The 27,540-nt window shown below is 38.9% G+C and overlaps 1 protein-coding gene across 12 annotated transcripts in view; it reads right to left on the bottom strand.

Moving 5' to 3' along the window:
* The window catches only part of LOC109417226 (restin homolog), a 427,171-nt gene that overhangs the window by 136,808 nt on the left and 262,823 nt on the right, over nt 1–27,540 (bottom strand). For 5 of the 12 annotated variants that reach the window (XM_062850410.1, XM_062850412.1, XM_062850411.1 and 2 more), the window contains 5 exons: nt 24,501–24,566; nt 17,157–17,558; nt 16,922–17,090; nt 9,412–9,589; nt 9,099–9,155 (listed from right to left, as the gene is read on the bottom strand). In XM_062850410.1, the coding sequence (XP_062706394.1) occupies nt 9,099–9,155; nt 9,412–9,589; nt 16,922–17,090; nt 17,157–17,558; nt 24,501–24,566 (872 nt within the window). The remainder of the gene's footprint in view (nt 1–9,098; nt 9,156–9,411; nt 9,590–16,921; nt 17,091–17,156; nt 17,559–24,500; nt 24,567–27,540) is intronic. The other 7 variants (XM_062850414.1, XM_062850415.1, XM_062850417.1 and 4 more) reach the window with 2 other exon arrangements.

The raw sequence follows: 27,540 nt of genomic DNA, 5'->3' as shown, positions 1-27,540 counted from the left end.
GCAAGAAGTTTTGTCGGAAATCATTTGGGGGATTCGACAGAAACTTCCTTAGCAATCACGTAAGAACTTTTTATGTTTAAATTCCACAAAAAAAAATCCCAATCAAATGATTGGACCAGGGTTTCCGATAGAAATTCACTTTGGGGCATTTTAGGGGCTCTGTCATGAGTTACGGTTACATCAATGGAATCTTACTCTGAGAGCACACTCACAAAGTGTTTTTTATTCATACTGTTCTCAGGTTCTCACACTAAAATTTCAAATCTAAGGAGTGTATCGGAAATTAACTATAAACATTCAGGATGCTCTATCTCGAAGCATGTTTGGTCTTATCATTTCGGTTCTTCTATCAAATCTATATATAGTCAAGTTTAGAATAGCCTGAAAAAATTTGAAAAATGTTTAGCATTATTGAAAATATTGTAGAATGAATACATCTCACAAATTAAAGTTTTGGACAAATTGTTGTTTTTTAAAGATTTTTCAGCGTTTCAATAACCTGTAGCGAATAAAACTTGTACGGCGAAAAATCCAAAAAATATTAATTATTGTTAGCAGTTATGTATACATAACATATCATCGAACACCAACTTAAAAAAAATATTTATGATCGAAAAACCCTCAACATTTAAAAAAATGGCCTATTCTAAAAAAATACTATTTTTTTTGTCGAATTTTGACAGTCTGTTTTAAATATCTTCAAAGGTTATACAATTCCGTTCTCTACTAAAGCTACCTCGTCGTTAAGTTTAAAAACATTTCCAATTTAAAAAAATGAATTATCAATTTGATGTATTTTTTATTTGCGTAATCCTGCTTTGAATGAGCATCAAAAAATGGGGTCCCTGAAAAATGACCTTTTTTCATTTTTAAGAATTGCGCTAAAATGGAGTCGATTTTTTTCTTGAAAATAACTTTTTACCTATATTATGAGCAATCTGGGAAAGAATATATTTGCGCTAAAATATTTAAAAAAATCAAAATTTTTTCCATTTTTTCCGCAATTTCAAATTTTTAAGAGGTGTCCAAAATTTCAAGATCATGCGTTTAAACTTTGAGATTGATGTCCATGTAAAATAATTATTTTTACAAGGGCAAAAGTGCCATTCCTTTTTCTGAGGATTTATATAGTACCTCCAAAAATAAAATTATTTATAACTCGAATAAATTATTTTTTAGGATGTTTTGAACATATATAGTTAATTTCCGATACACTCCTTAGTTCTCTGTTATAAATAAATTATTTTTTCTAGATAGTAGCCCTAAATTAAAATTCTTCCACAACAACGTTTATACACTGATAAAATACTTTCGTAAAAGCTCAACGAATATGCTTCGTAAAAGCAGTTTTCGTAAATTGAAAACAATCTGCGTAAAATGTACGGTCCATTCGTACCACCACGCTGAAACAGTACAAATGGAGTTGTATCATGTACGAAATCACGAATCCGACAGACGCTAAGCTTGCTCATTCGTAGATTTTAGCTCCCGCTTTGTAGAATGAAACAAAATAAACAAATGTCAAACGTTTTTTACTAACCATGCGTAAAAAGAAAACTTCGCTTCGTAGAATGCAACAAAGCTTTGCAGTCATCACTGATGTTTGAGTGGAGCGCAGAGACAACAAAGCAACCTGTTTTCATGTGCATATGACGGTGCGTGTGCGAGAAGAGAAAAGGAAGCATGCTCTCAGTTGGAAGTAAAAGTTATTTATAAATTGAATCAGAGTAGAAAGCGTTCTGGTTGTTTCCGAATGGTTTCAACAAGCGCCTACAGATGAATGTCTAGCACTGGTAGGTATCAATCAGAAGATGCGTGTTCGGAGCCTGTGAAAACCAACCCTGATATACGCGTGCTATTTTTTTTTTCAACATGATTTATGTCGGTCCGACAAAAAAAGAGACAAAAAAATCAGTTTTATTGCGTCGGAGTGATTTTTTTTTACGAAACGAACTCAGGCACACTACGAATCTTTTCGTTGCAGAAAACAACGAATGGCATTCGTAAACCGGACGAGCGATTTCGTACAATGCAACAAAATATTTTTTCAGTGTACTTCTTCGTAAGAATGGGGCACGTTCGGTGTAGTACTAGATTTGTAGTAATGAGCTGAATTTTAGTATGGTGAGAAGGCCAATTCTCCGTTTCTGCAATGAAATGGTGCAAAAAGCGTGGGTATTACGATTCCTTGTCTAATTTGATGCTATTTGAGCAAAACTTTGGATAACTATGTTGTTTATGTTGCGAGAAATGGAGAAAACAACAACACTGTTGCCCAAAGTTTTGCTCAAACAGCATCAAATTAGGCAAGGAATCATAATAGGGTAGGGCGGGGCAAGATGAGCACCCTAAGGATCACGTTGAGTTTATTGAAAGTGAACACAATTTTTCAAGGTACCTCTCAGTAGTTCTTTTCTATATCATGTTTTCTACCACCCATAAACATGGCAGGGTTCAAAATTCACAATAAGGATGATTTATTTGACTAAACAAAAAAGATGTTTTATGGTCAGTTCGAACATGCTGCGGGGCAAGACGAGCACCCCTACGGGGTAAGAAGAGCACTTCATTAAAAACCTAATATTTTAGCTATAAATTGGCCATACAGTGATTGATATAACAAATCTTCTTTATAGCTATGGTATCACGTTCCAAAATTATCAGTTTCTTTATAGATTATTTGAAAAATGCGGTTTTATGATACTTTATACGAAATGACCCGAAAAACAATGAACGATTATTAAGTGGCTTATTTTTAGAAATCTGCGCAACCAAATAGTTACAGAGGATACGGAAACCTATGTTTGGCACAATTGAGTGGATTACAATAATTTCAAAATATTTTCTATACTCCCATCAGGGGTGCTCATCTTGCCCCAATATAGAGAAATAACTAAAATTGAATAAATTTTAATGTTTGTTGTTAGAAAACATTTTCTAATATAACTTAAAATGCTTTGTAGTATGCTAGTAATGTTGGCTGATAACCAGAATTATGGTAAAAATTTGGTTCTGACGTAAAAACCTTATTTTATTTTGATGATTTCTTATAAGAAAATGCAAAAAATCCATGCTATTGACTAATTTGACGATATTTTTCAATTCGTTCATTATGAAGTACCTTTTTTCAGGTTTACAAACAGGATGAACTTTATTCTAACGGATTATGATGTTGTTTGGACAAAATTCATCATAAAAGTAGTGAAACGGAGGGGTGCTCATCTTGCCCCGGGTGGCCATCTTGCCCCGTCCTACCCTACCCACGCTTTTTGCAACATTTCATTGCAGAAACGGAGAATTGACCTTCTCACCATACTAAAATTCAGCTCATTACTACAAATCTACAGGGTGTTCAATAAGTTCGGATACACCATATAACTTGAATTAATTTCACATCTGTAATTCAGATTTTCAAAGAAAATGTATTTATTGGAAGGTCATATAACACTGATCAAATATAGCATATGGTTTTGAATAAAGTCTTTTTCTACTTTTTTTTATAAGCCTTAGATGTATCTAAAGTTTGTTAGCTCCGGCACGCTGGAATAATTTTCGATAAGTTGCTCAAGCTACAGAAGTCTAAAACGTTGACTTTTGAGTTTACATCTCACTATACTAAATTAAAAATAACTAGATTAATAGACAAAAGCTTTACACTGCTATTTCAGTGATGATATGGTGATAAATTTGAAAGTTTAGTCAAAATGTGCTTAAATCTATGAAAAAGACATAAGTACATTATATAAAGCCAAATTTGGTTAAAATTTGCCACAATAGGGATATAATCAAGTTTCGGAAAAGATTATCATGGATTAAACTGAGATATAACGCAGCCTTGCTTTTTGACAAAACAAAAATCATTAAACAGGTACAGCGGCAATTTTAGCAATTTTAAAGATCAAAATAAAATGAGTCCGTACTTCACCCAATCTGAATCTTATAGATTATTTCGTATGGCCATAGTTGCTACCACTAATGCTGAGGACAACAACCTAATTTGATTCAACTTAACACCATTACTCAACAAAAACTAGACGAAATACAAATGACAGACGTGCGTGCCGGCCGAAAGGAACTTGAGACACATTTGCAATTATTACAAAAGGATAAAGGACAGTTTATTTCAAAACATATACTGTATTTGATCAGTATAATGTGAGCTTTCAATTAATACATTCACTTTGCAAATCTGAATTACAGATGGGAAATAAATTGAACTTTACTGTGTATCCGAACTTACTGAACACCGTGTAGTACTTCACCAATCTGTCCTATTATAAATATTCTTTCTCATTTTTTCTCCATTTTATAATATGAGTAAGAAAATATGCTTCAGAAAGAGAGGAGCCCTCACAAAACGATGGCCCCTGGACAAATCCGGCCCTGTCCTCTATCATAAATATTGGAGGAATCATTTTCAGAACTTTTGCATGCTCAGGATTCAGAAAAAAGCTAAGATCTCTATAAAGTTATAACCCAAAAAAAAAAAACGACAAGGCTTTCCATCGAAAAACACTCCATAACACGATATTATGTAATAGAAGAGAGCGGTAGGCAGCATTTGATGAGCTCCCAGGTCAATAGTTCGGCTAATCATCATTTATCATCATAGTCTGGCACTAAGGAGGGGTACCATTTTAGGAATAACATCCACATAGAGCAAACAAGTCGTGCGTGGTAGAGTAACATGATGAGATGAAATAGGCTCACCTATGTTGCAGCACCAACGCTTCCAATCGCAGCAGCTATCACCACCAGCCATCATCACAATCAGCAGCAGATGCTAAACCAACATAAACACTTCATCAAAATGCGCCGCGTGTGATTTCGGGGGTGGGATGTTCGATGGTTCATCAAACTAGCATTTATCCACTGTATGTTTTGGTGGACAATTTATGTTTTGTATCATCATAAGTCACGGTCGTCGTCGTCGTCATCGCAAAGCACCCACTTCAAAACGCATAAAAAGTTTGTTCGGTCATCGTTTCTGTTGAGAACAATCAGCAAAACTCATTTGAAATTCATCTGGTCGTCAGCATTTTTTCTCGGTTGACGAGAATATGCTGCCTCCACCCCCCTAACATGGCAATACGTAGTCAATATCGGTTGACATTCCACGGTGGAAGAGTAAATACAATAACACCACCAGCTCTAGTCGCGCCTGAGGGCCGGGAACAAGCTACCGTAGAAGGAAGTGTACCCTACCAATAGTGGCGACAAAACGATCTGACCGTAAATGTAAGAGATGAAAAAACGCGAGCCTGCGTGCTACTAAACGGTTTTGACGTGTGGTTTTGCTAAAGGTGCGGGAACTGCTACATTCAGTGGATTGATTGGGCGGGAAAACTATTTTGAATGGGATCCATACGAGTCGTCGTTGTTCGTATTGTTTCAGCCCAAGGCTGGGAGGAATCCGACCCGGAGGGGTTCAATAAGACGACTTCCCTTTTAGGGATATGCTTGAGTCTATTTTATGGCGTATTGATGGAGTGTCCCTTTTGATAATGTATCGTTCGTCGACATCATTAATTCGTTCAGTTTATGATGTAGGACACCTTTTTGCAAGTTTTTTTTTATAGTTATCCCTATTTTGGTACACGATACAAGAAAACTTATAAGGAAACATGTTTTGATTCAAATTAATGAATCAGTATAGAGGCAGATCAAACCAAGGACAGAACATTTCTGATCTTAGAACACAGTTTTTGTTCCCAATCATAAGAACAAAATTTACAACTATTGTGATCTTTTTTGAAATAACTAATATTTTGTACTTACTTTATTTTTAAAAACTAGATAATAACTGATTCAGTTATTTAACATTTCAAAATATTTTGTTCTTGGTTTGTTCTTATAATGACAAAATTAGTTATTATTGAGTTATTTTCCGGTATAAATTCAGTAATTATTGTTGTTCTTTTAGCTCTTATTTCCAACAAACCAATAACAAATTTTGCCATTCAGCTATTCATTATTAATGGCAAAATTTGATCCTCTTTGGTTATTTTCTTCTGCCCAGGTAGGGACAGGGATTGAACTCCACGCGGAGATTATCAATTAATCGACTTTGTATTTGTTTGCATCTGATTATAGATTCAATAACGATACATTCAGAATTCTTCTGAAGCGCTGTCCATAAACTACGTAGACTCATTTTTGGGCATCGCAGACCCCCCCTCCCCTAGAATTTTGTTCATACAAAAATTTAAAAATTTGCATGGAACGTAGACTTTGGCCGGAACCCCCCTCCCCCCATCACAGTCTACGTAGTTTATGGACAGACCCTATCGAAATGGTAGTAGAGACCCTCTAGAATGCTATGGAGCCAAATGTTATCAAGATTCTTTGAGAGCGAAAGATAATCTTCCGGAAATCCATTGAAGAAAATAAGTGTGAAGGTTTCTTCAGAATGCACTCTGATGCAACATGGCGACCGTGACAGTGAAGCGTAAAACTTTAAAATGAAAATGCATCATTCGTAGCTTTCACGCTTCACATCATTTTAAGTCGAGAAAGATCATTCCACAGTTATAAAACAGAACTAGATTTTGTAATAACTACCAGGCTGAATGCATTTCAGTGTAATTTAGTTTTCTAAAATCTGCTTTAGCGCTATAACACAATTGCGATGTTTGGGATGACTTCAAAGAACTGAGTACCAGATGATAATCATCATTAGATTACCAAAAATTGTTTGCATTTGGTTCTAGTTTAGTTCGAATACATGTAGGATTTCTGTGATTTAAAAAAGTAATATACAACGTAATAGTTGAACCTACGATTTTTCCAACGAAAGATATGTCCCTGGATGTCATTAAGATTTTTTTTTATGAATATGGAAAAAAATCTTCTAGAAAATCACGACGGTACATCATTAGGTATTAATCTAAGAAACTATCAAAAGTCATGGAATGATAGACTTGGTTGGCATTCACTATAGAACAACATGACGACCGTGATAATCGGCTAACCCCAAAATGTTAAAATAATTATCTCTGGGCAAGCAAGAACGGTAAATGCGCGGATATGCTCATAGAATAAAAGCTGAGAAGCAGGCTTTGTCCCAATTGAGACGGTAACCCAAAAAGATGAGAAAGACCTTTTTTATTCGCGAATGTTAACGTATGTTAATTCTGCACACTGGAGGAAGACCATTGATCATGGTATGAGTAGATATCTACTGAAATTGTAAGTGAAAAAAGTTTAAAAAGGCACGGACACCGTCTTCAGCCAGAGGCTGTACAGACTGAACGATACTTAACACTAGACAACGGACACACGGAACATGCACCAGTGGATACGGAGAAGAAACTATTCTCACGCCCGGAGCGGGAATCGAACCCTCACCCCACAGCGTGGTGCGATTAAAAGCTTGGTGACCCTAACCGCACGGCTACGAGGCTCCAAAATTGATGGATGGAAATTTGAGAATATCAATTTCATTACTAGGGTAATTCGCCAATTGTTGAACGGTTAGTACTGGCATTTTTGTTTTCGTTTATTTTTCCGTGCATAATTCCACTTTACTTGAAAAATATCCACTGTACGTCTAGATCCACTCCTTCCTTATACTTCCCATTGAATTTAAATTCCCTTAAATTCCATTTTCTAAGAGAAAATAGAACATTTGTATGGGAAGTTTGTTACCCAAATGTTGAACGCTTCCTTAAGCTAGCTCATCCTAATGTTGGACGATACTCGCTAATTGTTGAACGGTTCAAGCTTTGTTCGTAATTGATGACGTATAACTCGACATCAACCTATCATTGACCTGTTTTTATTTTGGCTACCAAACCCAACATAGACCCTACAGTTATCCGGTGTGGGTCCAACAGTGGTCCAACATTTGATAAAATTTGACCCGACTTTGATCCGACATCCGACAATTTTTCACTCTGGCAGATTTTTTCCGGGTTTTTCGTATTTTGTGGCCAGTAAGTCATTTGAGTGGCAATTTATTCAGCTCTGGTGGACTGAAATAGTTTTAAACATGACTAGATGTAAAAAATGACTTAAAAGATTTGACTAGAAGCGAAAACGATTGAAGAAAAGAACGCCTTTGAAAGCCTCTGAAACGCTCCTGGATACCCATGGGGCCACGCAACCCCCTAGAACACCCCTGCAATGACTCTGAAATCCCTTGCAAACTCGTGGATCGCTCCAAAACCCCTCTGGAACGCCCTGAAATACTTCTGGCCTCTGGGACAACCTTAACACTCTGAATCTCTCTGAAACACCTCTGAAACACCCTCGAAACCCATTGAAAACCCCTGGAACCATCCTGAAGCCCTCTGAAACACCCCTGGAACATCCCTGGAACGCTATTGAAACTGCATGACAAGCACAGATTAGGTAAAGTGGAAAAAAATCTGGCAGTCATGCTAAAATCGTAGGTTATGTCAGTGTTCAACAATTGGATCCTAGATGCATAATGATAGTGTGATAACAAAAATATTTTCTACAAATGAAATTACAATGAAAATGTGATTATAAACAATGTTAAACTGTTAAGGACATCCTTCCAGTTCTTGTAACTATGGTGTGACTTTGATAGTTGTGGCCGATTTGCCCGCAAAGCTTATTTCGTAAGATCAGCGGTACAAAATTTGCAATCAATATTTTCGACGTAAAATATGTATAAATTTGTAACTTAATTGGATTAATATCGTGACACACATGTAAACGCATCTGCATCATACGTTTACGTTGAGCGAAAATTAATTAAGTTAGATTTATAATAAAATTTTCAGAAACTGTTCAACATTTGGGTGGTGTTCGACAATTAGCGAATTACCCTATCACTATTTTTAACACATTTGTCACAGAAAATTTATAGAAAAAATCAACAAAAAGCTCATAAATCAGATAACACATGATTGACACAGTTTAGACATAAATTTATTTACAAAAAAAGTATTTAAACTAAATGTCATAAATCGATTAGTGGTGACTAGTAGTTTTAGTGCAATCAATAAATCCAATAAAAAGGGCAAATTTGCTTACGGACTAGCTTTTTATTGGCAACAAGTCAAATTGGACTTAACACATAAGGATTTCATTCAAATAACTCAGGAAAAACATAGCAAATCGGTGCCTACCTGTAGCGAGAAGGAAGACTTGGGCGTCGAAGGCACTGCGCTGATCGATGATTTTCTCTGCAAATGGGATCGGGAGATGTTACAAGAGCAAAAAAAAAACGGGAAATTAAGGAAAATGATTAGTGGAGTGTGTAAATTGTTTTAAAATTTAACTTGCTGGAGTAGGAATGGGAATGGTAGGTTAAAAGGGACGTAACAACAAAACAAATCAAGACAGGAGTCGTTCCACACGCGAAGAATCAACATGCAGCGAGCGATGGCAAACAAAAAAATGTGGTGTGGGAAAGTAGAATCACCAAGCTTCGAGCGATACCTGTGCGCTCATGCGGAGTCTGGAGGTGGCCGTGGTTGCGATCGAGCTCATCGTTCCCACCGACGTCAGCGATTCCTTCGAGCCGGACCGGGACAGGCGCGCTTTCCGGGAAGAGGGCGACAGTGTGACCTTGGCAATCGGGACGAAGATGCCGTACTTGTCCGGGCATTCGAAGTATCTGTATGGGAGGGGAAATAATAGTGGGCGATATGGATTAGATATGAGACCAAAGCATGATGTTGAGTCACCAGTCCAAAGTACGATAGGGCGAACGTGCATCTAGATTAATCATAAGATCGGGACTATGTCTATAATTTTCATTTAAATGTTTTCAAGAACAATCTTGGCCTTGGCCAATTGAATTCTTGAAAAAGGTCCTATACCGACCGAAACGTCGGGAAAAATCATAAATTAACGATTTCGATTCCACCAAAAGACTTCAATTTCAATACTTCGAAGCAAAATCATTCGTGTCTCAACCGAGCATGATTGATCTCATACAGGGTGTCTACTACCTGGAAATACCCGAATGTCGTCTGGCTTTCTATTCCGCAGAATCGTTACCTGTTCTGTGGTTTAGTTGGTTGAAGCACCGGTCTAGCGAATACGGAGTCGTGGGTTCGAATCCCATCAGAACGCGATTTTCTTCACAATTTCAGCTCTCAATTTGTCACGACTACCAGTACATTGGTTCATGTTTGTAAAGGACAACATAGACATGTACTCCTGGGATAACTTGCAGGATTTATTGTAAGAAATTCCCGGAAAAATATCTGAAGGAAAAGCGGCGAAATTTTGCGAAAAATTCCACAATGACTTATTGAAGAAATCTCTAGAGTAACTTCGAAAGAAATCCTGAGAGAAACCGGAACATCTCGAACAAAAGTTCTGGGAGTAAGCCCAGGTGGAAAGATTAAGTGGAATTAATAAGAAACTTAATTTTGTAAATCTCCATTGGAAATCCCGAGAGGAAATCCAAGAGAAATATTGGAAAACTCTCTGGAAGAAATCCTTGGAAGAACCTTGAAGGAGAAATTTCAAAAGAAATCCCAGGTGGAATACCGGAAAGAATGCAAGGAAGAATCATGGATAAAATTTCGAAATCTCAACATTACTACGCCACCAGCATAGAGAACAAACATCCAAGTTCAATTTCAAAACTGTGTAAGGAATTAAATAGTCATATCAGTAACAAATTTTGAAAACCACTTATAATCAATGGTGTAGCATTGATTATACGTCGTTTTCAAAATTTGTTACTGATATGATCTGTGGAATTACTGATTGGACTTCTGAATTCTTTTCCTGATTTTTTAGAGTGTTTGCATTATATATGAAAGAATTGTAAATCAGGATGAATTCAGTGATTTGATGGGATTTCTTAGATTATAAATATTGAGCATTTTTTCTGAAATTTTTTACTATAGTTTTGAGGATACTGAAAATCTCGATAATAAAGATAATAATAATAATACTTCTGTATAGTTTTTGAAAAATGTAGAAATTTTACAAAATTTTGGTGATTTTTTTAGTTATAAACATTCAAAATTTTCCCCTGGAAAAATCAGAGAAGCTTATTTTGTCTTATGAGTAGACTAGACACTGTGTCATAATTCTGACGCCCTGGAAAGTTCAGGTCTAGTTCGGGTGAATTTGATGAGAAGTCAAATGCCTTTCAATTAGTAGAAAGTTTGGTATGCATTTCATACTTAAGAAATTCAACCAAGGATTTTTTTACATGTTTCTAAAGCCTGCTCACTTTAGAATCGGTACACTTTCAACCGGCTGCCGCTCAAAAACGGTGTCACTTGGAAAAAAGTGTTGTTAGAAGCAATTGAAGCTTATCTATTGTTGTTTGTAGGAAAAATATAAAATTTGATGTTTTTATATTTATAGATGAACTATTGATCTGAATTCGTAAATAGTGCCAGTTTTTTCTGCACACATTGAGCAAAAACCAATCATTGTCAGATGCAAGATTTGGGTAGGAATATATAATTATCAAACCCACCAATTACGCAGTATAGAATAGTTCTTGGTTTTATGATTGTTGATTAAGGGAGGTAAAATATTCCATGAGTGTTTTTAAATTTCCAATATAGCTATGGTAAGCCTTTGAAGGGTTTTTTTTTATCTTTTTTTATTCTGGGATTTTCTGCCGTAGGCAGGTTCATCCCGGGATTTGAAGGGTCTTTGAAGAGTTTTATGGAAAATCAAAGACTTGCATAGATATTCAAGGTCAAAAAAGTTGTTTTCGCATAAGCTTCAGTTCGGCCAATACGCATACGGGATGGATACCATACGAATAGTATTGGTATACAAGAAACCAATGATTTGATGCAGAACAATATAAATAATCGTGGCTCGAAAGCTGTATGGACTATTGCTGACGAAATTCATTGGATGTGTTTCGATGGCGTGAAACATCTAACGATTTTTTCAATAAAACTGAATCTACTCAGAAGTTTTTTATTTGTGATCATAGAATCACATCTATAGTTCCATAATCTATATGGTTTTCAGTGTTTTATCCATGAAAACTGTCTAATTTTAGGCTTATTATGAGGAGTTAGCCTTATGGCTGTTAATTTCCGACTACTGTGACGGAAAACAGCTAATAATTCCACAAATTATCCATTATTTCGATATGAATTAAGATGGGCCACTTGAATTGGGGAATTGTAGATCCAAAAAACGATCTCAGGAAATATTTTTTCATAAAAAACTAGTTTGAGTAAAATTATGTTTTGAATATAGCGTGAATGGGAAATAAGGCTATAAGTTGATTATGGTCTTGTGAACCATATTTGTCAAGAGTTTAATGTCGTAATTTGTTTTGAGCATATGTTTGATGAGTAGAATTTTGTTTCTTGTGGAAATATCAGCCCGTAAGCTGTGAAATTTGAAAATATTGACGATCATTGGTTTGTGCAGAATACAATGGCATGAATTTCACAATCAGGTCAAAATTTTATCTTGAAGAAATAAAAACTGATTTTTTTCATATTTTTCCTACAAAAAACAATAAATAAGCTTCATTTGCTTCTTACAACATTTTTTTCTAGGTTAAACCGTTTTTGATCTGCAGCCGGTAGAAAGCGTACCGATTCTAAAGTGCGCAGGCTTTACGGAAGTTCTCCGATGATTTCTTCAGGAAGTCCTCCAAGAATTCCTTCAGAAAGTTCTCGAAGTACACTTCATGAAGTCCTCCGAAGATCTCTATTTGAAATGCTTAAAGGATTTCTTCAGCAATTCCATGATTTTTTTTTTATTTTTGCAAGGATTGTTTTACAAAATCAAACTAAAATTATTCCATCGTATTCATCCAGGAAATTCTTTAGGAGTCTTTTCACACAGGTTGCTTCACGGATCACTCTCAGAAATTCTTCCGCAAAATTTGTCAGAGATTCCTTCAGTATTTCGTCGAAGAATTCCTCCAAAATTTTGCTGTTTTTAGGAATTCAAAATTGTTCCAAGGATTCAGTGGCGATTCCGTAACCTCAAATCTACCTGTGCACCAAGTATAAATTCTAGATTTTTTTTTAACAATTTTGCTTGTAATTATTAGAAAATGACGAGAATAGAATCATTTCTATTGCGATTTTGATCATAAATTCCCTGCTATTGCAAGTTTTATGGTCGGTGCACAGGTAAAAAAGAGTGGTTACGCGACGCCACTGCAACAATTCTTAACAGGCAATTTAACGCAAGGCTAAAAAGCGTTGGTGGTGCTTTTCTAAAACAACTATTTACGCATCTCAGGACTAAGTACTTACAATACAAAAGGAAAACTTTTGCAATTATTGCAGAATTTGATGACGTTCACACAATGTATTGACTAGAAATATGGTACTTTTGCTTCCAAAGTTGAAAATGTTTCGCCAAGTAACAACACATTTAATCGCCCATAGGAATTTACCCAAGGTTTTTTCGTGACTTTATACATGGATTCCTAAAAAATCCTCCAAAATTTCCATCAGCAACTCCTCCTAGTCCCTGGATTCCTCAGGAATTTCTGCACTTATTATTTTCTATAAATTTCTCCAATGATTACTTTAGGAGTTTATCCAATGTTTCCTTGAGGAATTCCTTCAAGGAATTCGCCCCAAGGACTTCAACAGAAATTACCCTCGAAATTCGTTCTAAATTCTTCCAGAGAAACTTTTTCTAGGAATTCGCAATAAATTTCTCCAACAAATCCATCAGAAACACCTCCAAGGATTAGTCCTTTGAGTAAATTGGCAACTATTCCTTCGGGAATATCTTCAGAAAGTTTTATAAGGATCCCTTTAGCTATTTATTCAAGTACACTCCAAGAATATTTTCATGGATTCTATGAAATGTTTCTTCAAGTTTTCAAGAAATATTTTATCCCATAACTTCTGCCAAAATTTCTCTAATTATTGCACATGAAATTTCTTCCGGAATTCCCTCGGAAATTTATCTCTTTTTTTCATTTTCGTCATGAGGAGGTAAAAGCATGTGACCAATAATGTGAAGATATACCCTAAGATGTGCCGGAAATCTTTTACAAACACCGCAAAGTAAATCGACGCTTGTAAAAAAAAAATATAACATTGATTACTTTTGCCAACACTAAGAATTTATTATTTGTAGATTTTGTTAGTTGTAGATACTCGACGAGACGAACCTTTAAAAATGCATTTTACCCAAACAGTGGAGTGGTTTCGTAGTTTTGTAGATGACATGTTCGCTTTGTAAGTGTATGGCCATGGGTTCGATACCCACCCGTGCCACCAATCATTTTTCATAATCACGTTCAACATCTGAACTAGGTGCTCTTCGTTCTACTGTCAACGGTAGAAGCAATTCCGCAAAAACCTCCAGGAATTCTTCCGGATTTTCTTTCAGGAATTCCTCCAGAGATTCCGCCGGGGATTCCTTCAATTCCTTCTCTGGTTAACAGCTGATTTTGTTTTCAACTATCTATAGCAGGAATATTTTTATATAAAATTAGAAAGGACCAAAATTCTAAAACTTTTAAAAGAAAAGAGAGTTCTGGTTCATCCTTCATCCTTCGACCTTTTGTCCCCAAGCCCATGATCCCCACATGACAGTTTTCTAATTACTTTCATTAGTAATATTTTGTTTGTTAAAAAAATAATATGGAACGAGCTCACTAACAAACACCCATTCTTATGACCATCGGATAATAGAATCAAAAGGATCCATCCCTGCCGCTGATTGACACCGTACGATTGTATACCGAAAAAAAAAACTATTTGCTCCTGCATAAACTCGCGAAAAGCCAACATTGTTTTTAGATCCGCCGAGAAATCAATGAAAAACTTTCTTTTTGTGTGCTGCTTGTATTCAGCAATACAAATTATTGAGTATCAGCAATTATTTTACAACTTGCTGTAACATCAAGCAGTTTTGACAGTTGATTAACAACATCGTGCTGAAATTCAGCAAAAATGTTGCTGAAATTAAGCAATTTCTGTTGCTGATTTTTTTGCGTGCTGGAAGCATTTCAAAAATTTTGGTGTGTACCTTTTTCTAGAGATATTCCTGGAGCAACGCGAGTTGCTGGATTACTTTTCAAGGATTCTCTGAATCTTGGAGAAAGTTTCTTCAGGAAACTCCTACCAATAATCCTTGTGTTGCATTTTGGCAGAGTTCCTGATACGAGTATTTGACACAATTGAGAGATTCCTAAAAATGTCGAAATTCAAAAACAAATTTCTTGGAAAAATGTCTACAGTTGGCTCTAGTTTGAGAAATTTATTGAAAGTTTTCCTTTTCTTGAAACAATGCTTGGAGCAAGAAAAAATCCAAGCGAAAAAACAGTACTTTAAAGCAGCACCTGAAGATAAATTCAAAAACTCCATTATTCCACGGAATTCTACAATTTTTGCAGAAATTTCTTCGGGAACTACTACAGAAAATTTGTAGCACATTCTCGAATTTTGCCCGAACAGGTTTGAAGGTTTCTTCAGAATTTACTCTGATACAACATGGCGACCGTGACATAAAATCATATGGCCTAAACTGTGAATATATCATTTGTAGTTTTCACGCTTCACAGCATTTTGGGCCGAGAAATATCATTTCAGAGTCTAAAAAAAAACTACAATTCGAAATTTTAGGAATATTTTCTGAAATTTACACAGGATTTTTTTCATGAAATATTGCAGAAACTTCACCGAGAATTTTTACAGAAATTTATGAAGGAATTACTTCGGGAATTTCTACAATAATTTCCTCAGGAATTGCTTTGGAAATCTTTGCAACAACATCTTCAATTATTCGCTCAGAGATTCTTTTTAGAATTTCTCAAAAGAGTCTTTCGAAGTATTCTTCCAGAGGTCTCTTCGGAGCTTCCCCGGACTTCCATAGTAAATTCATATTAGATTGCTTTCAGAAACTTTCGGAAATATTTCGAGAGATTTCCTTAAAATTTTCTCCAGGGACTCCCTAAAGTCCCTCTAAATGCTTCTCTGTAAATTCATACAAGGATAATTGCGGGGATTTCGCAAAGTTCCTTCGGGTATACCTCCACCTCGAGGAATTTCTTCAAAAAATCCTCTGGGGATTCATACCAGAATTCCTTCAAAGATTCTTCCTTCAACATACAAGCAACAGCTGATGCCTTAAAGAAATAATTTTAGCGGCATTCCTTCGCAGATTCCTTCGAAAATCAATTCTGGGAATACATTCGATGATTCGTCCGCAATCCTCCAGGAAATTATTAAAGAACTCTTGCGTGTATTTTTCACGGTTTTTTTTCGGGAATTGATCATCCAGCCAGTTATAACTCTAGGGTTTCTCTCGGTAAATTTTCCATGAATTTCTTCAGTAGTTTTGAAGAAATTCCCCCTGAAATTTTTTGACTTCACTATGAAATTGATTAAGAAATCACTAAACTAAAATTGTTTTAAAAATTTGACTAGGAAATCCAATAGATTTTTTTCTGGAATTTCTCCCGGAACATCAACAGACTTCAATAGAAATTACGTGCGAAATTACTTTAAATACTGAGGGGCTCCTCATGGAATTCCGGTAAGCATTCGCCTATGAGTATACGTAGGGATTCTGTCAGGACTTTCCCTTGAGATTCCGTTCGGAATTCCTCTAGGACTGAGGACTCCTCTAGTTTAGGACTCTAAGACTTCCATCAGGAGTTCCTTAAGAGATTCCGCCAATGATTTCTGCATAATTTTTGGAGCCTGGAATTCCTCCAAGGATTTCGTCGGGGATTCCGTCATATAAAACTCCAGGGTTCCTTCAGGGATTAATTTCGAAACTGCTTCAGGGATTCGCACAGAAAATGTTCTACGGAATTCATTTAGGATTTTTGAAAGCAATTCCTTAAAAAAATTCCGTAGAATACTCCAAGAATAGCTCCGAGTATTTTTCGAAGGAATTCCTCTAATTCCTTCTATGAACGCATCATTCAAGATAATGACCTATTCGGCGCATCGTACTTCGGCCTAACGTAGTGAGATTGGAAAATTGGATGGCTAATCACAGAAATAATTATACTTACTTGACTCCATCAACGGATCCGTCGTTTTTGCCACTGGCCTCGTCCAGCTGAACACCGCACCAAGTTCCACTGGCAAACTGAGTCTCGCCCAGGTACTTCAAGATGCCTGGCCGAGAACCGAAACCGGACGATACGATTACCCGGTCACCCACGGTCAAGGTTGCTGCTTCTACATCAAAACAGAAATAAATCAAACATTAGTATCTACCTACACGCCCAAACCCAATCAACTTACTTCCAGCGGCCGGCGATTTCGAGATAAAGCTCGACACACTGTGCGTGGGCGATACCGCTCCGGACCGAGCCGGGGACGTCAACGACCGCAGGCTCTGGTCCATCGAAGTATCGCCGGCACTGGACGAACCTCCGCCCATGGCCGCTCCCGGCAATGGATCTCGCGTCAGCCGGGTGAGCCGCGAAAAAACGCCCTTCTTCGGTTCACACTGAAAGTACCTCTTCCCGGAAACGGATCCATCGTTTTTCCCATTGGGCTCGTCCAGGACCACCCCGGCCCAATCGCCGGGGGCAAAATGTGTTTCGCCGATGTACGCGATGTGTCCCGGTCGAAGGCCTCCGACCCATACGCGCTGACCGATGATGAAGCTGTCCGTGTCGGTTGTCAGGACAACCCCTTGATCTGGAAATTGGATAGGTGGGGAGAGAGGAAGAGATATACGGATGTCATTATCAGTGCTTTCAGGACAGTTAGGGTGTGGTCTATAATTTGATATTGTGGGATCACGTCACATAATAAGAAAAACTAATGAACCTCCAGGAATTCCTTCCGGAACTACTCCTGGGATTTGCTCAGCAATTCTTGTAGGGCTTCATCAGGAATTCCATCAGTAACTCCATCAGGGATTCCCTCACAATTTCCTTCAGAGATTTTCTCAGAAATTGCGCCAGGGATCCCCACAGAAATCCCCTCAGGAGTTCCTCCAGGAATTACCTCAGGAATTCCTCCAGGGATTCCCTCAGAAGTTGCTCTAGGGATTCCCTCAGTAATTCCTACACAGATTCCTTCAGGACTTCCTCCAGAGATTTCCATAGGACTTCCTCTAGGGATTCCCTCAGGAGTTCCTATAGGGATTCCCTCGGGAATTCCTCCAGGAATTCCCTCAATTTTTCCTCCAGGAATTCCCTCAGGAATTCCTCCAATGATTCCCTCCAGAATTCCTCCAGGGATTCCCTAAGAAATTCCCCCATGGTTTCCCTAAAGAATTCTTCAATGGATTCCTTCATAAATTCCACTAGGAATCCCTTCAGGAATTCCTCTAGGGAATCCTGCAGGTTCCTCCAGGGATTCTCTCAGGATTCCCCTCAGGAATTCCTTCAGGGATTTCTTCAAGAATTCCTCCAGAGATTCCTTCAGAAATTCCTACCGGGATTCCTTCCTCCAAGGATTCCTTAAGGAATTTCTCCAAGGATTCCATCAGAAATTCCTCCAAGGATTCCCTCAGGAATTTCTTCAGGGATTCCGTCAGGAATTCCTTCAGGGATTCACTCATGAATTCCTCCAAGGATCCGTCCAAGAATTCCTCCCAGGATTTCTAAAGGAATTCCTTCCAGGGTTCTTCCAGGAATTCCTTCCGGGGATTCATTCAGGATGTCCTTCCAGGATTCTTCCGCTATCCCTCCAGGAATTTCATCTAGGATTCTTCCACGGAATCCTTCAGGAATTCCTCTCGGGATTCTTTCAGGAATTCCTCTCGGGATTCCTTCAGGATTTCTTAACAGGATTCCTTCAGGAATTCCTCCCAGAGATTCTTTCAGGAATTCCTCCCAGAGATTCTTTCAGGAATTCCTCCCAGAGATTATTTCAGGAATTCCTCCAGGGATTCCTTCAGGAATTCCTCCAGGGATTCCTTCAGGGATTCCTTCAGGAATTCCTCCAGGGATTCATTCAGGAATTCCTCCAGGGATTCCTTCAGGAATTCCCCCCGGGATTCATTCAGGAATTCCTCCAGGGATTCCTTCTGGAATTCCTTCGGGGATTCATTCAGTAATTCCTCCAGGAATTCCTTTAGGAATTCCTCTAGGGATTCCTTCAGGAATTCCTCTAGGGATTCCTTCAGGAATTCCTCCAAGGATTCATTCAGGAATTCCTTCAAGAATTCCTCCAGGAATTCCTTCAAGAATTCCTTCAGAAATTTCTCCAGGGATTCCTTTGGGATTGCCTCCAGAGATTCCTTCAGGAATTGCTACAGGGATTCATTCAGGACTTCCTCTAGGGATTCCTTCAGGAATTCCTCCAGGGATTCCTTCAGGAATGCCTCCAGGGATTCCTTCAGGAATGCCGCCAGGGATTCCTTCAGGAATTCCTCCAGGGATTACTTCAGGAATTCCTCCAGGGATTCCTTCAGAAATTCCTCCAGGGATTCCTTCAGGAATTCCTACAGGGATTCCTTTAGGATTGCCTCCAGGGGTTCCTTCAGGAATTCCTCCAGGGATTCCTTAAGGAATTCTTCCAGAAATTCCTTCAGGAATTCCTTCAGGGATTCTTTCAGGAATTCTTCCAGGGATTCCTTCAGGAATTCCTCCAGGGATTTCTCCAGGGACTCCTTCAAGAATACTTCCAGGGATTCCTTCAGGAATTTCTCCAGGGATTTCTTCAGGAATTCCTCCAGGGATTCCTTCTGGAATTCCTCCAGGGGTTCATTCAGGAAATCCTCCAGGGATTCCTTCAGGAATTCCTCCAGGGATTCCTTCAGGAATACTTCCAGGGATTTCTTCAGGAATTCCTCCAGGAATTCTTCAGGAATTCCTCCAGGGATTCCTTCAGGTATTCCTCCAGGGATTCCTTCCGGTATTCCTCCAGGGATTCCTTCAGGAATTCCTCCAGGGATTCCTCCAGGAATTCCTCCAGGGCTTCCTCCAGGGATTCCTTCAGAACTTCCTCCAGGGATTCCTTCAGGAATTTCAGGCCAAACATGCCTAAAGGTCCTATCTGCAGAAGCGAGGCTCTCTTTAGTTTCCCTCTCTTACGTTAATATCTCAGCTGTTTATCAGTATTATGTTTGTCTCCTTGCATTGAATGATGGTCAAAACAATCGTCTTTTGATTTGTACTGCAGAAATAGTTGAAAAGTGTACCATTACATTGTAATAATTGAAAGAGAAAGTGAACAAAGAGAGCCTCTCAAATGCAGATAGGACCTATTGAAATATTTGGCCTGATTTCTCCAGGGATTCCTTCAGGAATTGTTCCAGAGATTCCTTCAGGACTTCCTCCAGGGATTCCTTCAGGAATTCCTCCAGGGATTCCTTCAGGAATTCCTCCAGGGATTCCTTCAGGAATTCCTCCAGGGATTCCTTCAGGAATTCCTCCAGGGATTCCTTCAGGAATTCCTACAGGGATTCCTTCAGGAATTCCTACAGGGATTCCTTCAGGAATTCCTACAGGGATTCCTTCAGGAATTCCTCCAGGGATTCCTTCAGGGATTCCTTCAGGGATTCCTTCAGTAATTCCTCCAGGGATTCATTCAGGAATTCCTCCAGGGATTCCTTCAGGAATTCCTCCAGGGATTCCTTCAGGAATTCCTCCAGGGATTCATTCAGGAATTCCTTCAGGAATTCCTTCAGAAATTTCTCCAGGGATTCCTTTAGGATTGCCTCCAGAGAGTCCTTCAGGAATTGCTCCATGGATTAATTCAGGAGTTCCTCTAGGGATTCCTTCAGGAATTCCTCCAGGGATTCCTTCAGGAATGCCTCCAGGGATTCCTTCAGGAATGCCGCCAGGGATTCCTTCAGGAATTCCTCCAGGGATTCCTTCAGAAATTCCTCCAGGGATTCTTTCAGGAATTCCTACAGGGATTCCTTTAGGATTGCCTCCAGGGGTTACTTCAGGAATTCCTCCAGGGATTCCTTAAAGAATTCTTCCAGAAATTCCTTCAGGAATTCCTCCAGGGATTCTTTCAGGAATTCTTCCAGGGATTCCTTCAGGAATTCCTCCAGGGATTTCTCCAGGGACTCCTTCAAGAATTCTTCCAGGGTTTCCTTCAGGAATTTCTCCAGGGATTTCTTCAGGAATTCCTCCAGCGATTCCTTCTGGAATTCCTCCAGGGGTTCATTCAGGAAATCCTCCAGGGATTCCTTCAGGAATTCCTCCAGGGATTTCTTCAGGAATTACTCCAGGGATTCCTTCAGGAATTCCTCCAGGGATTCCTTCAGGAATTCCTCCAGGGATTCCTCCAGGAATTCCTCCAGGGATTCCTTCAGGAATTCCTCCAGGGATTCCTTCAGGAATTCCTCCAGGGATTCCTTCAGGAATTCCTCCAGGGATTCCTTCAGGAATTCCTCCAGGGATTCGTTCCGGAATTCCTCCAGGGATTCGTTCAGGAATTCCTCCAGGGATTCCTTCAGGAATTCCTCCAGGGATTCCTTCAGGAATTCCTCCAGGGATTCCTTCAGGAATTCCTCCAGGGATTCCTTCAGGAATTCCTCCAGGAATTCCTCCAGGGATTCCTTCAGGAATTCCTCCAGGGATTCCTTCAGGAATTCCTCCAGGGATTCCTTCAGGAATTCCTCCAGGGATTCCTTCAGGAATTCCTCCAGGGATTCCTTCAGGAATTCCTCCAGGGATTCCTTCAGGAATTCCACCAGGGATTCCTTCAGAACTTCCTCCAGGGATTCCTTCAGGAATTTCAGGCCAAACATGTCTAAAGGTCCTATCTACTGAAGCGAGGCTCTTTTTAGTTTCCCTCTCTTACGTTAATATCTCAGCTGTTTATCTGTATTATGTTTGTCTCCTTGCATTGAACGATGGTCAAAACAATCGTCTTTCGATTTGTACTGCAGAAATAGTTGAAAAATGTACCATTACATTGCCATAATTGAAAGAGAAAGCAAACAAAGAGAGCCTCTCAAATGCAGATAGGACCTTTTGAAATATTTGGCCTGATTTCTCCAGGGATTCCTTCAGGAATTCCTCCAGGGATTTCTTCAGGAATTACTCCAGGGATTCCTTCAGGAATTCCTCCAGGGATTCCTTCAGGAATTCCTCCAGGGATTCCTCCAGGAATTCCTCCAGGGATTCCTTCAGGAATTCCTCCAGGGATTCCTTCAGGAATTCCTCCAGGGATTCCTTCAGGAATTCCTCCAGGGATTCCTTCAGGAATTCCTCCAGGGATTCCTTCAGGAATTCCTCCAGGGATTCCTTCAGGAATTCCTCCAGGGATTCCTTCAGGAATTCCTCCAGGGATTCCTTCAGGAATTCCTCCAGGGATTCCTTCAGGAATTCCTCCAGGGATTCCTTCAGGAATTCCTCCAGGGATTCCTTCAGGAATTCCTCCAGGAATTCCTCCAGGGATTCCTTCAGGAATTCCTCCAGGGATTCCTTCAGGAATTCCTCCAGGGATTCCTCCAGGAATTCCTCCAGGGATTCCTTCAGGAATTCCTCCAGGGATTCCTTCAGGAATTCCTCCAGGGATTCCTTCAGGAATTCCACCAGGGATTCCTTCAGAACTTCCTCCAGGGATTCCTTCAGGAATTTCAGGCCAAACATGTCTAAAGGTCCTATCTGCTGAAGCGAGGCTCTTTTTAGTTTCCCTCTCTTACGTTAATATCTCAGCTGTTTATCTGTATTATGTTTGTCTCCTTGCATTGAACGATGGTCAAAACAATCGTCTTTCGATTTGTACTGCAGAAATAGTTGAAAAATGTACCATTACATTGCCATAATTGAAAGAGAAAGCAAACAAAGAGAGCCTCTCAAATGCAGATAGGACCTTTTGAAATATTTGGCCTGATTTCTCCAGGGATTCCTTCAGGAATTGCTCCAGGTATTCCTTCAGGACTTCCTCCAGAGATTCCTTCAGGAATTCCTCCAGGGATTCCTTCAGGAATTCCTCCAGGGATTCCTTCAGGAATTCCTCCAGGGATTCCTTCAGGAATTCCTCCAGGGATTCCCTCCGGAATTCCTCCAGGGATTTCCTCCGGAATTCCTCCAGGGATTCCCTCCGGAATTCCTCCAGAGATTCCTAGAGGAATTCTTCCAGGGATTCTCTCCGGAATTCCTCCAGAGATTCCCACAGCAATTCTTCCAGGGATTCTCTCAACAATACCTTCAAAATATCCCTCAGGAGGTACTCCAGGGATTCCCTCAGGAATTTCTTCAGGGATTCCTTCAGGAATTCCTCCAATAGATTCCTTCAGGAATTCCTCCAATGGATTCCTTCAGAAATTCCTCCAGGGATTTCTTCATGAACTCCTCCAGGGATTTCCTCAAGAATTTCTTCAGGGAATTTAAAGAAAACAAAGTTAAAAGATAGAGGGATTTAGAACTCGATGATTTCGCTTTTTATGTGATTTGATTCCACATTCCAAGAGTTAGACAGACAATTAGCCTACCCTATTGGGCAAAGAAACAGTATTCATGTGTGTTTGTGGGCAGTCTAGTTGAGTAAACAGTTGATAAGCGTATCGTAATGTATGATGTGGGAAGCAGCATATTTTAAGCCGGGTGGTGGATATACCAAGCGACAATAGGTATGCCGGTATTCACGTATGCATGATTTTATTGTCCCCATTCGAGTGATATGATATGATTGAGCACATTCTGTGCGGATTATGTGTCGGCGAGCATCATTTGGATATTAATTAAATTGAAGTTTGCTGAAAGCGATGGTTTTATTATAATGGCATATCATTGCGGAGTTTATGGAATAATTATTGCTGATTATTATATCGAACTGAATATATGCTAGTGCATCTCAAATTAGCATTATTGCTAGGAACAGCAGGAAGCAGAAGTTCATTTGGTTGTAGAACATTATTAATAATATGAGCCAGTTAATATCAGTGGATCGAGATTTCAATTCGACTTCATCAAATCGTTTTTCTATCTAACTGAACGTATATCGATCAAGCTAAGCAAATCATGCTTCTTGATAAATCATGATTAATAAATAACGCTTTTAGTTTCCACCTCTGGCTTAAACATGCACGATTAGGTCCTGTTCTACATAATAAATTATTTTCGAGGAAAGCACCTGCCACACTTAATCTACCAAACTTGAAGCAATGTTCCCCACCACCAGCACACTAAATCCCTAAGCAACACCGAGGGATACACAAGGTGAGTTGTTGCTAATTCGAGGAAACACGAACTCACACTTGCATCAGCGTACCACCGACTGGCTCGCTTGGCCCTGGCCTGGCACATGCACTTTTCGGCACGGAACCACGTAGCTGGGAAAATTTACAGCTTCCCACCGCATCACGAACCCCGCAGATATTAATCCCAACACCACCCTCTCCATCACACATACCGGAGGAAGACACCATGAATATCAACTCTCCATAAACAACAGCAACAACACCAACAGGTGTGAGAGCTTGTTTCAGCTACAACCGCCTCCATAGCGCTGCAGCGCGCTGCTGCAGATGCCTTTGGTTAGTCCTCTCACCGGAAACTTACCTTGAGCTTGGTAGTAGTTAGTTAGTAAGGTGCTTCCCTGATGCTGCTAGGTAGTTACATGACTAATGCTTTAATAAACTGGGATATCCTGTCGCCTAATGCATATTTCATGCCACTACCTACTAGGACACGAACGCGGTGAGAAGTGCACCGAACAAATTACCTGAGCTTCTGCGTCGTCCGGTTGCTTCCCAGTACAGGTCCAAACCGGCGCTGGTGGTCGAGGTGCCTTCACAGGGAGGATTAGCACGGTATGTGGTGCGCACACGGTCGCCATGTAGTGTGCAGGGAGGTGGTGAACGAAATCATGCAACATGCACGTACGCAGACATATAGCGGGAAATCCATTTCCGCGTGCGGTGCGAATAATCGGAGTGAAGTGTGGTTTGTGACAAACAAGATGTTTCAAACGGAAAACGGTGAGATTATACACGGGACACACGATGGATAGGGTGCGAACAGATTGAATGATGACAAGAGAAAGAAAAATATATGAATCAGATTAGCTACACTACATTGGTGCTGAAAAACGAAAAACACTACAATATGTGTACATGGAGTTGTTGCAAGGAATCAGCAAAACTAGAGAATCTAGTAGAGATGCATGGTTTAGTACAATAGAATCATTTTGAACGAATCATTCAAAAACCTTCTTAAGTACAAGCAATCTTTTATTTACTTTTATTACGTTTGTTATTGCAGGTTGATCACAATAAGAGGAGTTTAGGTACCATTGACATAAAGTCATGTAAACATACAACAAGAAAAATCTTGGTAAAAACCAACAAACAAATGAAATCTTAATAGAGTTTTGTGAGTATGCCAGGAGTGGAATTCGATCCCAGGTACTCAAAGTGATAGTTCCGGCACAGACAAACAGACGTATCACTTGGAACAAATTGCGATATAAATCATCGTCACGAAAACATAATCGCCTAATGCTAACCAGGCTGTGTTACGCAAACCACTCAGTAGGTGGCACTAGTGAGCAAACGTCAAACAAGAGCAAAAACGATGCGAGCGCCGTGATCGAGCGATTTGCGAACTACACTATATTTGAACTAACCGTTAAAAAGGATGACGATGAGAAGTGAGTAGGGTGAGACGTCTGTTTGTCTGTGGTTCCGGGTTTTAACAATCACACCAAGTCCGCTCGAGTGTGGGCTAAAACAACTTCAATCTAAGTTTGACGTTCAACAACCACTCTAACACTTGATGTAGTTTGTTCCTGATTATTGTATACTGGTTAACGCAATGGAATTGACAACTGAGATGGTACACGCTTAGGTAATCATGCATAAGGTCTGGAGCTAGTAACGACATTCTATTCCCTTTGTAGGGCCGGGTGACGTTGACCAGAAACGGAGGATTGGCTAAAGTTGGCGCTGCTTTTCGTCCCCTGAAACCGTAGCTAGGCCTTAAAGTATGTTCCCGACCTGTATCCAGCTTAGGCAATCAACTGGATGGAAGTAGGTTCAAATGAACAATCCTGATTAGCGCTGATCCGGCTCTGAGTTCAGTCTTTAAAAGGGGCTGTTTCAACCTTCGTGTGGCCTCTCTGCTTGCATAGATAACCACTAGGATCATTGAAGATTAATTCATTGGCGGATAGGAATAGCGGCTTTAACCCATCAGAATCAGAAAGGCATAACAAAAAAATAATATACAGCCATTCCATAGAAAAACGATATCGCGAAACACGATAAGTTCGTAGTTCTTCGAAAATAATTGATTGATTGATTTATCTTTATTTGAGAGACTTTCAGCCCTTGGCTTCGTCTCTTTCTTCGAAAATAATTTGACCCGTATTTTTTTATTTCGACATTAGGGTAACCAATTTTCAGATAGCGTGGTTCTAACAAATGCAAATATGCAAATATATTAGTTTTTTCACGTTTTCAAGGTCTCGGGACCAAAGGGGTACCCTGGTTTTATATTTTTATCAGAAAATCCAGGAAATTTGGCGTAACATATCAAAAAATCAGTAATGCATGTTTTTTTAGTTTTTGAGATATGATTTTTTTTTAAACATAGAGAGTCATATAATATGAAACTAGCTGCTCTAAATTGCCTTAAATTGTAAATTCTTATAAAACTATGCCTTGTATTGCTTTTTTGAGTGATTCCTGGTCTTTTTGGTACATTTATGTATAAGGATTCAAAATATAATCAAATTAAAAAAAAATGTTCTGTGTGGGAAAATTTGGCCTTTTATTGGGTTTCTCATTAATGTTTAGACTACTGTGATAATTTGAAAATCCACTGAATCATCATTTCCCAGCGAAATTTCACAATAATCAAACTTATTTTGTTTACCTGTTGTGCTTCCGACACCCCTGCCATGAACTCAACCGAACTTGTGTATGCCAGCCGCTGCGAAGTCGTGTGAGAAATTCGACTGTGATGATAATGAATTTCGGCCGAGTCTAAATGGGTGCAAATGTCGCAATATTTTCGAAAAAATCATATCTCAAAAACTAAAAAAAAACATACATCTCTGATTTTTTGATATGTTACGCCAAATTTCCTGACTTTTCTGATAAAAATATAAAATCAGGGTAACTCTTTGGTCCCGAGACCACAAAAACAAGGAAAAACTAATATATTTGCATATTTCTTACACAAAAAAAGTAATTTGGCCCATTTAACGTATTTTTTCTGAAAACTAGAATTCAATAGCTTTCAAAAAAAGGAAGTTTAAAATCGGTCAACTGGTTCAAAAGTTTTGTTTAAAAAAAAAATAGTTTTAAGAACTTTGCTTTTTAGGACCACCCTATCTGAAAATTGGTCACCCTACTGAAGAAATAAAAAAATACGGGTCTAATTATATTCGAAGAACTACAAACCCTCCACGTTTCACGACGTGTAGTATAACAATTGCTATTTTTTTTATTTTTTTTTAACGAAAGTTGAACTAATTTTACATAACACAACAAAAAATAGGAAATGTTCTTCAAGCCATTTTTGAGCTGCATTTTTTTTTTAATTTCAACCTTTGTGCTCATATTTGTAGGGAATACGTCTCCATGTCTTTAAAATAACCGTTAATTTTATTAATAATTTATTTATTTTTAAATATACAGCCATGGGCTACTGGGTAAACTCCAGTTAGTAAAAATATTCCAGCGAATTTACCTGCTGCAAAGTGATAATCCTCCATAATATTCGTCAGGCATTCCTTCTGATCTTCCTTCTGATTTTCC

Source organism: Aedes albopictus, chromosome 2 (genome assembly GCF_035046485.1).
Source record: "Aedes albopictus strain Foshan chromosome 2, AalbF5, whole genome shotgun sequence".
Classification (NCBI taxonomy): Eukaryota; Metazoa; Arthropoda; class Insecta; order Diptera; family Culicidae; genus Aedes; species Aedes albopictus.
The sequence above is the reverse complement of the archived record's forward strand: the minus strand, read 5'-3'. Positions and strand labels throughout refer to the sequence as shown.